General features: G+C 36.6%; 1 protein-coding gene across 3 annotated transcripts in view; it reads left to right on the top strand.

The window, feature by feature from the left end:
- The first annotated feature begins 202 nt into the window (after positions 1 to 202).
- SH3RF3 (SH3 domain containing ring finger 3) overlaps positions 203 to 14390 on the top strand; it is a 564609-nt gene continuing 550421 nt past the window's right edge. Inside the window, exon 1 of one of the 3 annotated variants that reach the window (XM_074299631.1) lies at positions 203 to 1665. In XM_074299631.1, the coding sequence (XP_074155732.1) occupies positions 1057 to 1665 (609 nt within the window). In that variant the 5' untranslated portion in view covers positions 203 to 1056. The remainder of the gene's footprint in view (positions 1666 to 14390) is intronic. The other 2 variants (XM_074299630.1, XM_074299632.1) reach the window with 2 other exon arrangements.

Raw genomic sequence — 14390 nt, 5'->3', positions numbered from 1 at the left:
CCGGGAGAATTATATAAGGTAGATAACTGGCTGCCACCAATCAATTAGAGGGAGGAAGGAATTATTGTTTTAAGAAGTGGATTTTTGCCCTTTCCCTTAACCTCCACCCATCTTGTGTCCCCAGCATCCTGCAGTGAAGGTGACTGACTCCCTGACAGTTTGTTTCAGTCCTAGCTTGCAGTGTACTTTTTTTTTTTTTTTCCTGGAGGAAAAGGGAGGATCCAGCTAACGCTAAGAGCTCCGGGGATGGTGTGGTGGATGGGCGATAGGGACCTGTGATCAGGTGGTGGGAAGCCCCATGGAGAAGCCGCGGAGGCGGTACAGTTTGGCAGGACTGCGGTGGGTAAGCTCTGACAAAGCTCCTGAGACTCCTCTTGTCTTGCTGGTCCAGTTGCTTCAGCGTTTGCTTTCTTACTTTCCTCCGTCTGAAGGATACCTCACTGGCGCCCTGGACCACCACTGAACCTTTGGAACCCACTAAGTCAGCCCCCCTCTCCCCCCGGCTGATTTTACCCTCTGTGCCCCACCCCACCCGTGGATACGCGTGGGAGACAGGTGTAGCTCATCTTATCCTAATGTCTGCCTGCCCTCTGCTTGGCGGACAGCTGACTTGCTTGGGAGGTCCTAGGACTTGGGGGTGGGGGGTCGGAGATCTAGCCGCAAGGCTGGGTGAGGTATTGGCTTGGAGCTTAGTAAGAATTGGTTCCCCTGAGAGCGCGTAACTCCTGAAGCCGGTCCGAAGGGCTGTTTCTGCACCACTTTTTCATTGCTGCTCCTGTAGCCTTCGGGACCCAGAACATTTGGGAAGAGGGGAGGTGGTGACATCACGTCCAGAGATCGAGGGAGGGAGCTGGAAAACTCCCCCTTCCCCATTGATCTTCGCTCCTAGCGTTTCCTGGCCACATCCGCTGTTAATCTGTGGATGAAGTTGGCTGGGTCCCCTTTTCTGCGTCTCCCCTGGAGGGTGGCTGCACTGATGCCTCCTGCCAGCGGCAGGCCCACAGTACCCGGGACTTAGGGCTGCTGCGTTGTCTGCAGCCGCCACCACCGGACTCCATGCTCCTAGGAGCGTCTTGGTTGTGCGCTTCCAAAGCCGCTGCGGCGCAGAACGAAGGAGAAGAGGAAAGGCAAGGGGAGAGAAGGAGGAGGCGAGCGGCAGCAGCGGCAGCAGCAGCAGCAGCGGGAGAAGAGATGGACGAGTCCTCCTTGCTGGATTTACTGGAGTGCTCGGTGTGCTTGGAACGTCTGGACACTACTGCCAAGGTGCTTCCGTGCCAACACACCTTCTGCCGCCGCTGTCTAGAGAGCATCGTCTGCTCTCGCCACGAGCTGCGCTGCCCCGAGTGTCGCATCCTGGTGGGCTGTGGGGTGGATGAACTGCCTGCCAACATCCTGCTCGTCAGGCTGCTAGATGGCATCCGCCAGAGACCCCGAGGCAGCGGCGGGGGAGGTGGGAGCAGCAGCTGCAGCAGCAACGGGAATAGCCCCACGGCCCGAGGTCACGGTCCTGTCCCAGCAGGAGTGGGTGGAGGAAGCAATGCCCCGGGGTCCCCAGCCTATCACCCAGCCGCAGCCGCCGCAGCCGCCACCATCTCCGGGGGCACCAGCGCAGCCGCCAGTCTTCGAGAGCTTGCCGCAGCTAGTAGGAGCGCCCTACTGGGAAAGGTGGGTACCTACCGCCACCGAACAACGAAGTGCCTCGGGTTAGGAGAAATAGAGAAGGGCTCCAGAAACGGAACCGCGAATGGCGCGGGCTCTTTCTTCACGTGTTCTCACACTACTCCTCCGCCTCCCGCCACTCTTTCCCGCTCCATGGTTTGCTTTTCCTGGGAGTTTTCTAAACCTTTCTCTTTTCCAACCCCAAGTCTTAACTTCTGGGCCCTGTCATTTCCTAGTTTCTGGAATTTTTGCACCTGCTATTTCTGACCTGCCCCTCATTCCTTCCTTAGTCTCTTCTTCCCACAACCACCTGTGCTTAGAAATATCTCTTCGGGGACACATAATAAAACTATCCTTTCCTCGTGCTCGTGTTTCACTTGTCCTCAAGGCTCCAGCATCCTACTTTCCCTGGTTTATAGTTCCCTGCCCAGCTATATTCCTATAAGACTTCCATTAATCTTATGCACTCCCTTCCCCCTCCCTTTCCTTTCGTGGGTTCTGTCAATACCTCAGCCCTTTGGGAATCACCCCCTCATTTCATATTCCCACTACTGAAACCTTAAGTTGGCAGACTAAAGAAGTCCATTGTTCTTTTGTATTGTAGGGGAATAAAGTTTTTCTGTCAATCCTTCCCTCTCCCTCTTCAGCCCCCTCCCCTTATCCTGCCTTTGATGGGAATGGGGGGGGGGTATGCCTCAGCTGTTTGTGTTTTGTAGATGGAGAGAAAGTCACTGTTTGGGGGAGTTGAGTTTCGTTAAAACAAAGTAAATCAAAATCCTCTTTGGAAGGAAGTGAAAGAGTTAACAGTCACGTGACTAAAGGATCCCTTTTGGCTGAGCCCTGGACTGGACTTGGCAGCATCTGTCAGGAAGCGATTGTCTTTTTCATAGCTCTTAGCAGGGCAAGGTTTGCATTCCCACATGAGTCGTTAGTCTGGGTTGTGCGGCTTTCCACTGCTTCTAGTTTTTAGCCAATGGGGTCATCGCTTTCAAGGCTTTTGTGATTTGGTTTCAAAATCTTTTAGATCTAGTGATTGCTTAGTCTTGCTTATCCTCTTTTCACTGACACCCGCCCTGTGGGAATCCGTCTGTGAAGGGCAACTCTGTATCGTGCTGGTTAAGTGAGAAGCAATCTGTACTGTTTTTTAAATGGGGAGAATAATTTCATAATCCATTCTTAAGATTTAAAAAAAGCTCAACATCAATAGTTTGGAAACATGGTTTTATTTCACTCATATAAGATGAGCTAATCTTTTTTCCCCCTGAGGAATTGATATGTAAGAGAAGGTTTGATTTAAATAATTCATAAACATGTTATAATATTGTTGAAATGTTATGAAATCATATAATACAATGAAATTACTGAAATAATAATAAAAAAAAAACCTTTGCCCTGACATTCCAATTGGATTGATATATGGTGCTCAGAGAATGTTTAGAAATGCCATTCTCTTCATACTGCCAATTTTAGCTCTTTCTAGTAGATCTAGCTAAGAAATATTTGCTTGTCACTATTGTTTTAATTCAGAATCAAGACAATGTTCAGTTTTTTTCAAAATGAGAAGTCCAGCTCCAAACTCAGTCTACATGGGCACAGAACCACAGTATATTAAGTTTCTTTCCTCTTTATTATTGTTTGACCTAATATATATTACTTAGAGAACTATTCTTGGGGAGAACAGGGGATGCAGTTTGCTTCTCAAAGGAAGCACTTATCATTAAGCTATATTTCTATAACTTCTAAAAACATATACTATTCTGTTTCTAAACTTTTTGGAACACTCGATCTGGAGCATTTTTTTTTTTGTTTAGTTTTTAAGAAAAAAATGCATCTTTTCCACTGAGTGATACTTTGGTAAATATTTATAGTGATTTTGCATGAATTTTCCTGAAACAAAACTTTTCATATATGGCCTCTGAATATGGAAGATCACTGTCATAGAATTTCACTTGTAATTTTATATTTTTGCATCCTTTTATAATTGAAGTTGTTATTGGGTAATTATTGAAGTTGTTAGTAGAATCAGAATGATTAAAGTAGGAATTTTATTAACTGAACTTAAAAGCTTTTATATAAGGGTATGTAAGTGAATCTTGTATAGTACTTTTTGCAATTTATTTCACATCTGTTCTCTCTTTGATTTTCAAAGTAAAACTAGTAGATAGCGATGGCAGATATTGTCTCCATTTTGTAGGAAAACCCAGTCTTGGAAGTTAAATGACTTACTTAAGGTCAAGTAGTTAGCTAATAGAGTAATTTGGAGTAGAGCCATATTTTCTGACCTACTAATTGAGTGCTGTTCTCTGATGTATGGCCTTTGCTTGTTAAATATTTTATGACTTATTAAACAACAACAAAAATATTTTATCATTCACCAGCTATTTCCCTCCACACCCACTTAAAAGGTACCATCACTGAATTCTGTTGAAAGTTTGATGTTATGACCAATTACTCAGGAATTTATGTGGTATTTTGCCCATACCTAGGTATTAATAGCCAAAAGTAGGGGAGAATAAGGTTATATTTTGTCCCTATTTATCCAGAAGAATGATCTTCAGAGTGAAAAGGATAAAAAAGTTTTCATCCTTTGGTTTGAAAGTAGTTGAAGCTCAGGACAAGTGAGGAAATGGCAAAAGAATCTCTAGTTATTCTAAAGCAACAAGTTTTATTAAATATCTTCTGATCACGTTTGGAATAAATTGTATCACATTAATCTGAAAGAGTAACCAGAAGTGACTGCTGAATCTTGGTTAATATTTGAGGAATCCTGGAGGACTGGAGAGATACCTAGTAGTGCAGATGGTTGAATATTTCCTGATTTTGTTTTAAGGAAGTAGGTGTGTTCTATAAAATGCAAACTAATGAATCTATCCCTAACAAAGTTCTAGAACAAATTATTTATTGATGCTTTGTGGGAATTTAGTGTTTATTAAAATCTGTGAGTGTTTATTAAGGACAAATAAATCCTTTCAGACTAACTTCATTTGCTTTGTTGACAAGTTAATATTTCTGGTATGAATAAGAAAATACATTACACCTACATTCAGTGAGACATTTGGCACATTTCTCTCTCAATATTCTTGTGGAATGGCATATAAAAATGTTAGTTAGTTAGTTGTATATTAGCTTGATCCATAACTGACTGGCCAGATCAAAAAAGCATCAGTTAAACAATTAATGCTAATCTGGATGGGGCATTCTGATGGGATGCATCAGGCCTGTCTTCAGGCCTACTCCATATTCCATTTGTATCATTGACTTGGACAGAAACATAGATAATATGCCCTTTAAACTTGGGGATGATATAACCAGGGAAGATTGGTTCATTTGTTGAAGACAGTTTCAGAATCTTCAGTTCTCAAAGATCCATATTTGAAACCTAATTTTAACATGAATTTATTTTGTACCTAGCATGAAAAAAGCAAGTATAAGAAGGAAATATGTGACTAAATAGTAATTCATATAAAAAAGAGAGTTTATTTTGACTATAAGTTTGAATATAAGAATGAGGCCCCTCTTCAAAACTATTATAACTTTTAGATTGCATTAATAAATTTACCATCCAAATCAAAACTATTATTTTCAATAGTCCTACTGCAGTCTGAGTGAACTATATTTTGAGAAGGACATCAACAAATTGTAGTATAACCACCATGATGAGGGATATGGAAAAGATGCTGAATGCAAAATCCATGGAAAAGATTGCTTGGATGAAACATGGTAGCTATCTTCACATTCTTGAAGAGTTATTATGGAGAAGTGGGATCAGAATTTTCTACATCATGCCAGAAGGCAGAACCTGGATTATTAGATGGAAATTATAAGGATGTAGATTTTTGCTCAATACTAGGAAGAATCTTATAATAATTAAAGCAGTGTAGAATGGGTCATTGAGTGAGGTATTGCGTTCACAATCATTGGAGATGTTTAAGTGTTGGATAAATGACTACTTGTTGGGACATTGATTATTAAATTCAAGTTTTGGGTAATGAGTTGGAAGGAACCATGAAGGTCACTTTGTTTAACCCTAAAATTAAAACTAAGCTGTTTTACTAGTCGGTTTTATCCAAAGAAAGTTAAATGTAAATAAACTTGTTTAATCAAGTTTTGAGTTTTTGGTATTCAGTAGCAGCCTGCTGGCATTATAGAAACATGGTTCTTACTTTGTTAGCCATATCAATTTGTGTGCTGTGAGAACTCTGCAAACATAAGGGATTATTATTTATTAAGTAGTTCCTTAAATTTGGCAGGTAAAGGACTTTAGCTGGAAGTCAGTTTTGCATTTAAATAAACAAATATTTGAGTGCTTCCTATGTATAAGGACCTTTAAGCGGGTCTCCTTTATTTTATTGTACATAAAAATCACATTGAATCCTTGTGACAAAACTTCATGGAGTCTCATGCTAATAGGACCATCATTGTAATATGTTAAAAGTATCCTAATAATTTGTTAATTGATAATTTTCATACTGGTCTCAAAAGGATACTGTGGGTGCTAGCTTAAGTGTTAATTTCAAACCATAGGAGGTTTTCTAATCAATAGAGGAATGGGAGTAGGAAAACATTCATGGTTAAAACAATATAATAAGCATAAGCATCGCTTTTTATGATGTCAGGCTGACTCTGATCTAGTTTTTTTAATTATTGTAAATTTGATGTATTTCAAAGTTGAAGGCTCTGTTTAAATGGATCAATTTGAAGAAGCCAGATTCTATGTCTGAACCTTGAAGTGAATATCTCCTTATTTAATAATTGTGAATTGAAGGACAAATAAATTAAAATCTGACTTGAATATGAGGGTAATGGTTTGGAAGGCCCAACCCAAACACCCCACTGGAAGGGAGATCCCTAGTCTCAGAGAATTTTTAAGGCAAGTGATTCTATATTTCTTGCAAATTCCACATTAGTCACTATGAACACATTGGATAATAAACTATAACATATGTTAGTCCCTTAATTTTTCTAGCCCTTATTTACTCATAGGAATAAGATTCTAATCCTTGGATAGAGGCTTTCCTGGAATTTAGTCTCTGCAAGTTCAAATGTTTTATTATTTTATTACATAAATGTTTAGAAGGAATTACTTAAAAACCTTTAAAGAATATTTTCTAAAGATCTTCAAAAAATCCAAGTCTCAGAATCATCTAGTCCAACCCATATCTAAACAAGAATTCTACCTAGAACCTCCCCAATACTGTTGCCTTTAAGATTATACTGAGGAAGAACTACTATTTATTTCCTGAGGCATCCCACTTGAAAGGAATGGGGAAAGGAAGAAATATTTATTTTTTTTATTATAGCTTTTTATTTATAAGATATACGCATGGGTAATTTTTCAGCATTTACAATTGCAACTCCTTTTGTTCCAACTTTTCCCTTCCTTACCCCTATCCCCTCCCCCAAATGGCAGGTTGACCAATACATGTTAAATATGTTAAAGTATAAGTTAAATATAATATATGTATACATGTCCATACAGTTATTTTGCTGTACAGAAAGAATTTGAAATAGTGTACAATTAGTCTGTGAAGGAAACTAAAAATGCAGGCCGACAAAATTAGAGGGATTGGGAATTCTATGTAATAGTTTATAGTCATCTCCCAGAATTCTTTCACTAGGTGTAGCTGGTTCAATTCATTACTGCTCTATTGGAACTGATTTGGTATATCTCAGGAACAAATATTTATTAAGGCTTATTGTGTGCCAGGCACTGTATTAAGTGTTTTATAACTATTATTTCATCCTCCTAATACATTTGGGAAGTAGGAGCTATTATTATCTCCATTTTATAGTTTGGGAAATTGAAGAACACAAAGATTAAGTGACTTGCCCAGAACCACACAGCTAGGAAGTATCAGAGATTAGATTGCAATTCAGATCTTCCTTATTCCAGGCCCAGACCCATATCCATGCCAATTAGCTACTATTAGGATTGGCCTGATTGATAGGAAATTTTTCTTTATATTAAGCCTAACTTTGCAATTCTATAATTTCCATTCCTTGATCTTAGTTCTGCTCTTTGGAAGTTAGAACTCATCTTAACACAAATGAGATTTAGTCTACTTTTGTAAAGTTGAGACTAATAACTTGTCTGTGGCCAGAAAAATGAATTGGTTATTGTTTGGTGCAAAAGAAGACAACCAAGATCACAGATATGATGGCCAGTTAACATGGCTTATGTCTCTTAATAGCTAGTATTTATATAAGATCTTCAAAATTCTTTACATGCAATATTTCATTTGTATCCTTAAAATAGTTCTTGGGATTATTGTGCTCTAATTGAGCCAGGTGTTCTAATTACTGGCCTATTTTACAGATGAGGAAACTGAGGCTAGAGGATGTTAAGTGACTTGCCTTCCTCACTCAAAGTCTAACACAAAAATTATCCCTTGCATTTACCAAGTGTTAGTCAGGGGGAATAGCCAGAAAATGGGCATAGCTCAACTGAGAACACAATTAAAATTTTGTACCTGTTGAAGATGGTTTAGTACAATCATTTTTTTACATAAAGTACCTCTTTTATACGTGTTATTAGAAGCTTTTAAGTAAGAGTGAAAGGTTAGTAATATCTTGCTTTTGTATTCAAAGTCTGGTCATGATTAATAACTGTGGATTAGCTTAGACTAATGAGAATTCATATAGAGTACTTCCCTAAACCTGTTGCTTTCCCCTTTTTTGTCTTCTCCTTTGAAACCAGCCCAGTGCTCCTGATCCATACAAGGTTCATTAAAATGAAAGAAGTCTAAACTAATCTGCTTAAGAAAAAAGCTGGAGAGGAAAATAGTCCTGCCCAGGGTTGCTGATACAGTTGGTTGGCAAGACCCCAGTACAAAACTAAATACAACATTTTTAATCTGTATGAGACAATAAATAGTCTACAAGTGCATAGAATTAGTCTTTTTCATGGTGTGATTGTACAGAGTAGAATTATATGCTAATTGTTTTATGTTCTAGCTATTCACAGTAGCCCTGATGGCTTTGTGGAGCATGATAAAATTGTGTCTAAATTATGCACTTACTTCAAAGGCATATCATGTCAATTCAATCTGTACTTTATCTTTTTCTGATAATATCATGATGGGGGGAGTTGGAGTGCAATATTTGAAATAAATATGAGTAAGGTTTTGGTTGAGAGGGATATTTTTTGGTAGCTTCTCTTGCCAACAAGGGGTCAGTTTTTATTAGATTTTCTGTTGCTTGGAAGAGCTTCAGTTACTGAATTAGAAATGCATGTTTAATGTTTATCCTATTGGAATTTTAATTAACCTTAAAAGAAAAGGCTAACAGGGAAGATGTTGGTAGAAGAGTAAACTTATAAAAATATATACAATTCATATGTCTTATTTGCAGAGCCTCCTTAACTGAGTTGTCACAGTTGGAAAGAAAATGCAGTCACAGTTTGAGTTTTACATAGAAGTGATTGCTTTATCAGTTTGATCAAAAATCTTAACCTAATGTCTATGAATATTTAATGATAGAATTGCTTTTTCAAGTACACTAAAACTAGTCCAAAAGAGAATTATTTCAGTTAGTTCTTTCAAATGCATTTATACTTAGCAGGTGATATGGTAGTCATTTGTTTGAATAGGATATTTTGGTTTTGTTTCATAGATGTGTGAGTGAGCTTTAGCTAGCTATAAGAAAGTGGGCAAAAAGGACAGGGAGGAAAATAGAAATTCTTAAATTAAAGAAGAGACTTAAATGATTTATTTTAAACCAAAAGAACATTCCAAGTTGGAAATGAATACTGTGCACACATCACAATTCAAGTTCAAAATGCATTTTCAAGTAACTCATATTTGCTCTCTTGTGATCCCTTTATAAATTCAGGTAAAAAAAAAAAGGTTGGTCCTTCCAGTATCACTCAAGAGAAAAATTTATTAAAAAGATGTTCCATTATTCTTTGAAATTTTTTGGCCACATACATTATATAGTGTATTTTGAGAATAGCTAGATTTATCTTTTAGGAATTTGTGTTTCTGATGAAAATTTAGAAAAAAAAAATTAGATTTGGATTGATTTACCACTGTGTGTGAATAAGAAGCAATAGTTTTTTAGGTTTTTTCTTTTGATGTTTTCTTAGCATTCAAAAGGCATTCACAGGTTTTTTTTAATCTAGATTATTTTCATATCACATAAAACTTGATATAAGAGTTGTGTTGGAAATAAGTATAAACTATCTTCTTTGATATTTGAGTGCTTTCAAAAAATATGATGTTGACTCCATTGTTTTTGCTTGTGAGGCACAAAGGGAATGACATCAAATTCCTATAAAGGTATTCAAAACTTCTTTTGCATATTATATTAATCTGATTTCACTTAAGGGGTTACCTGCGGGTATAGCCCCCCATGCCACTTTGCCAGGAAACATAAGAATTTTAGCCAGTATGCACAGAGAAACCCTTGAGTTACAATATAAGGAAAATATTTTTCCCCCAGCATTCTAAGACCTTGGGAGTATCAAGAACAATTCTTAGGATTTCTCATTTGTTATCCATCTGAGTCCCAGGGAACAACCTTTATTGTTGCTCTAGAAAAGTAAAATTCTGGCAGTAAGGGGAAAGCATGTTTATATGGATGTAAGTGAAATGTTATGATCACAGACTGAATTAGCTATTGACAACTATTGCTTTTTTTTTTTTTTTTTACTGAAAGTAATGACCATTCTTTTAAATATTCCTTTCTATTTGAAGAGTCAAATAATCATTGAATCAGATTATGGGAAGGTTAGTATTTTATGCTTTTGTTATCTTGCTGGGATATTGGGGCTCTCCAATTGTATTCAGTGCTTACAGCATTTTGAATTTATGCAGTACATATTCTAAGTACGAAATACATCCATCTATCCATCCATCCATCCATCTGTCCACCATCTATCCATCCATCCATCTATCTATCCATCTATCTATGTGTGTGTGTGTGTGTGTGTGTGTGTGTGTGTGTGTGTGTGTGTGTATGTTTAGTAGATAGGGACAGGTCATTGCATTTCCAGTTTGTATATGACGAGTTTGAAGAAAGTAAGAGCCTTAAGTGACCTAAGATCACTGTTGTCATTGCTAGATTGAGGGCTAGAACTCAGACTTTTGGATTCTTAGTTTATTTTTTTAGGATAATATATTGCTTAGAGAAAAGCTTATAAGTATTGATTCAAGAGTTTAAATTATTGCATATTAATATTTACTTTGAGATTTTCAGAGAGATTATCCAATGATGCCATATAAGAGTAATGAAATCTATGAAAACCAGAACTTTGGCTTATAGAAAAATCTCATGTGCTCCCTAGATTCCATTGGTTATGTGTCCAAATGCTCACAGAACACTTCAGCACAATGGACAGTAGCAATACTTTGTAGAATGAAAGATGGTCCATGGAGTACAGGGCATGTGTCATGATATCTCTGTGATTAATAGTATAGTTTTCATATTTATCCCATGTTTGTTATAATTTTAAAGTTAGTTTTGACTTGTGCTAAAGTTGACACATTTTATTTGTACAACTTATTGATTTTGGTACAGTGAAAAGATCACTTAAGTTGGCATCAGAAGACACAAGTTCAAATTCTGATTTCCCTTACCAACTATATGACCATCTCATCTTCCTGGGACACAAATTTCTCTTCTATAAATTGAGCAAATTTGAATAATAACTTGGATTCCTCCCAGCTCTAAAAATGCTGTGATCCTACTCTTCTGTATTCTTAAAGACCATTCTCCAAGATCTTTCTAAATCTCTAATATTTTTTTTAAAATAGTCACATGTTTTGATTATTGTGAATGCATGCTGAAATGTGAAAGCACGCTGTCAAGCTAAAATTTTGGTTCAGTTCCTCTCTCATGTGATTCTTGGTCTCTGTGGCTCATATTTTTAAAATGCCAACCTTAAATTGTAGATTTGGAGACAGAGCTTAATTTGTTTTTCAACATGGATGTATTTTCAATTCCCATAATACTTAGTAATATATCACTTAACAAAATATATGATTTTCTACTCTGTAACTTGCTGGATGAGTGACCTTTTGCAAGTCGTTTTATCTCTAAATCTGAATTTCCTCATTTGTTAAAAAGTGGACAATGATTGTAATACTTGCAAAGTAACATAAAATGATTTGCAAATCTATAAGCCCTAAATATATTTTAAAAACCTGAAGTGCTGTTTTCTTTATAGTTTACTTTATGTTGCTATTCTTTATGTAACCAACAACACCATTAGAAGAATTACATCAACCATTTTTGGTGATTTCTTAGAACTCAGTTAATTACTTCTTTCAAAATTCCATGATATCCTTAAAAGAAGCTATAATATATCCTTGAATTCAATTAAATTTGGGATTCCATTATTGATGCTGCAAGGTATATGTCAAATTTAAATTTACAAGAACATAAGTTTATTCCATATTGCTTAAAAATCCACTAACCAAGCAAATATTTTGTGGAGAATGTTTATAGTACCTAACAAATATTGTTTTGGTAATCTTGGATAGATATAAACCAGAATCTCTAAATACATGGTGAGGAAACCTAATAAATTACATGAGAAATTTAATGTACTACTTTGGCATTTATATATAGTCCCATTTTCCTCAGAGACCAAACCATCACTCTTAAAACTTCTGTTATAAAACTTCTTTTCTTTCCTCAAGCCTCCCATTGAATTTCTGTCTCCTCTCTCTCAGTTGAGGACCTTACTTAATACTTTATAAAGAAAATTGAGATCATTTGCTACGAGCTTCCTCTTCTTTCCTTGTCATCTCACAATTCCTTTGTCCTTTAATCTAGTTTGTGAAGAAATGGCCTTTTTCCTGATTGAGGGCAATCACTCTTCTACATGTAGTCATTACACCTCTTACTCCTGTTTTCTCCAATAGATTGTCCCACAATCATGTACTTTTTCTAATTTTCATTCTCTCCCTATCTACTTATTGCTTTCCTGCTGCCTACAAACATTCGGTCTCCTCTGTCTATATAAAGCATCACTAGATTCTACTATACTTGCTAGACAATATTTTGCATCTCTTTTCCTTTTTTTTTAGCCAAACTTTTTGAAAAGGTTGTTTATGTACTATCATCCCCTCTCTTCCCACTATCTTTTAAATTCTTTGAAATCTGGATTATATCATTCAACTAAAATTATTCCCTCCAGAGATACCAATGATCCATTAATTATCAAATTGGGAAGAGTCTTTACTAAGTCCTCATCCTTTTTTGACCTCTGTCATATTTGATCAGCTTTTTTTCCAGGATACTTTCTCTTTTCTGGATTTCTCATGACATCATTTTCCTTTGGTTCTCCTATCTTTCTGATTCATAATTCTTTTCAGTATTCTTGGTTGGAATGTTCTCCATGTCATGCCCATTCCTTAGAGTCATACCCTCAAGATTCTTTTACTTAATGTATCATCACTTCTCCTGGGTGTAATTTTAGTCTCTATGGAAGTGACTTTCAGGTCTATATATCTAGCCCTCATGATTATCTGCCTAGTAGACCTTTGAAACTGGGTGTCATATAAGCATTTCAAATTCAAATATGCAAAACATAATTCATATGTCACTCTTTTCCATTAACTATTTTAGACTTTCCAATTACTGCCAAGAGCAATACCATCCTTCTGGTCATAGAAGTTCTCAACTTTGGCGTTTTCTTTGGCTCCTCCCTCACATCCAAATCTTGCCAATAGCTCTTATATTTTTCTCTTTCTATTCATATTCTGTCATCCTAGGTGAGACATTTATCATTTGTCATTTAGACTATTGCAAAAGCCTTTCCTACAACTCAATAAACCACACTGACTCCCCTATTACCTCTAGAATAAAATACAAATATAAACACCTATATAAAGCATATTAAGCTCTTCACAGCCTGTCTTTTTCCTACTTTTCACATTAATCCTGTTTATAAGCTTTGTGGTTCAAGGAACTTGCTGTTCCCTATGTATGATGAGTCAACTCTTATTTCTGTTCCTTAGCATCGACTGCCTTCTGTGACTGGAATTTATTTTACCTACTTGTTTTAGATTCATTTGTTTCCCTTGAAATTTAGCTCAAGCTCTTCCTTTTACATTATCCAGGCTTATTTTTCTCATCAGTTTCTAGGGTCTCTTTCCCCAAAATACTTTGTATTTATTTTGTATATATTCCATATTTAATTATTTATGTTCATATTAGAATGTAAGTTCCTTGAGGTCAGGATCCCTTTTTGTTTTTGTATCCCTTGGCACTCAGGACACTCCCTAGCACACAGTCAATGCTTATTAAATGCCTCTAGATGAACTATTTGGGGATTATCATATGTAGAGATTTTTACCTATTAGTGACTAGTAGATTAAAAGGGTCTTTCACAAGTTTATTGTTTGCATTTCCAGTTTAGATTAAATTAGCCATTGTTCTATGACTTATTGACCATAAATGGTTTCTCGTAAAATATCAAAATTGTTGATAGCTTGCCCAAATAATAAGGCTGAAGTGATATGGAATTAGTCATTAGGATATTTTCTGTTTAAATCAAAGACTGCTTGTTGTTTTTGGTCATTTCCTGCTTCAACTTCAAAAAGGCTAGATTTCTTTTTAAAAAGCTTGTGAATTGATGTAAGCAGTAGTACTTCTATCACAGATATCAGCAATATTCATTCACCCCATATTTCATATGTCCTTTGTACAAAGTGATTTTTGCTTAGATTGACTGTATGTAGTCATATTCTTTTTTCCAAACTTCAGCAATTTCTTGCCTTTTGATT

Source organism: Sminthopsis crassicaudata, chromosome 3 (genome assembly GCF_048593235.1).
Source record: "Sminthopsis crassicaudata isolate SCR6 chromosome 3, ASM4859323v1, whole genome shotgun sequence".
In the NCBI taxonomy this organism is placed as follows: Eukaryota; Metazoa; Chordata; class Mammalia; order Dasyuromorphia; family Dasyuridae; genus Sminthopsis; species Sminthopsis crassicaudata.
The sequence above is the reverse complement of the archived record's forward strand: the minus strand, read 5'-3'. Positions and strand labels throughout refer to the sequence as shown.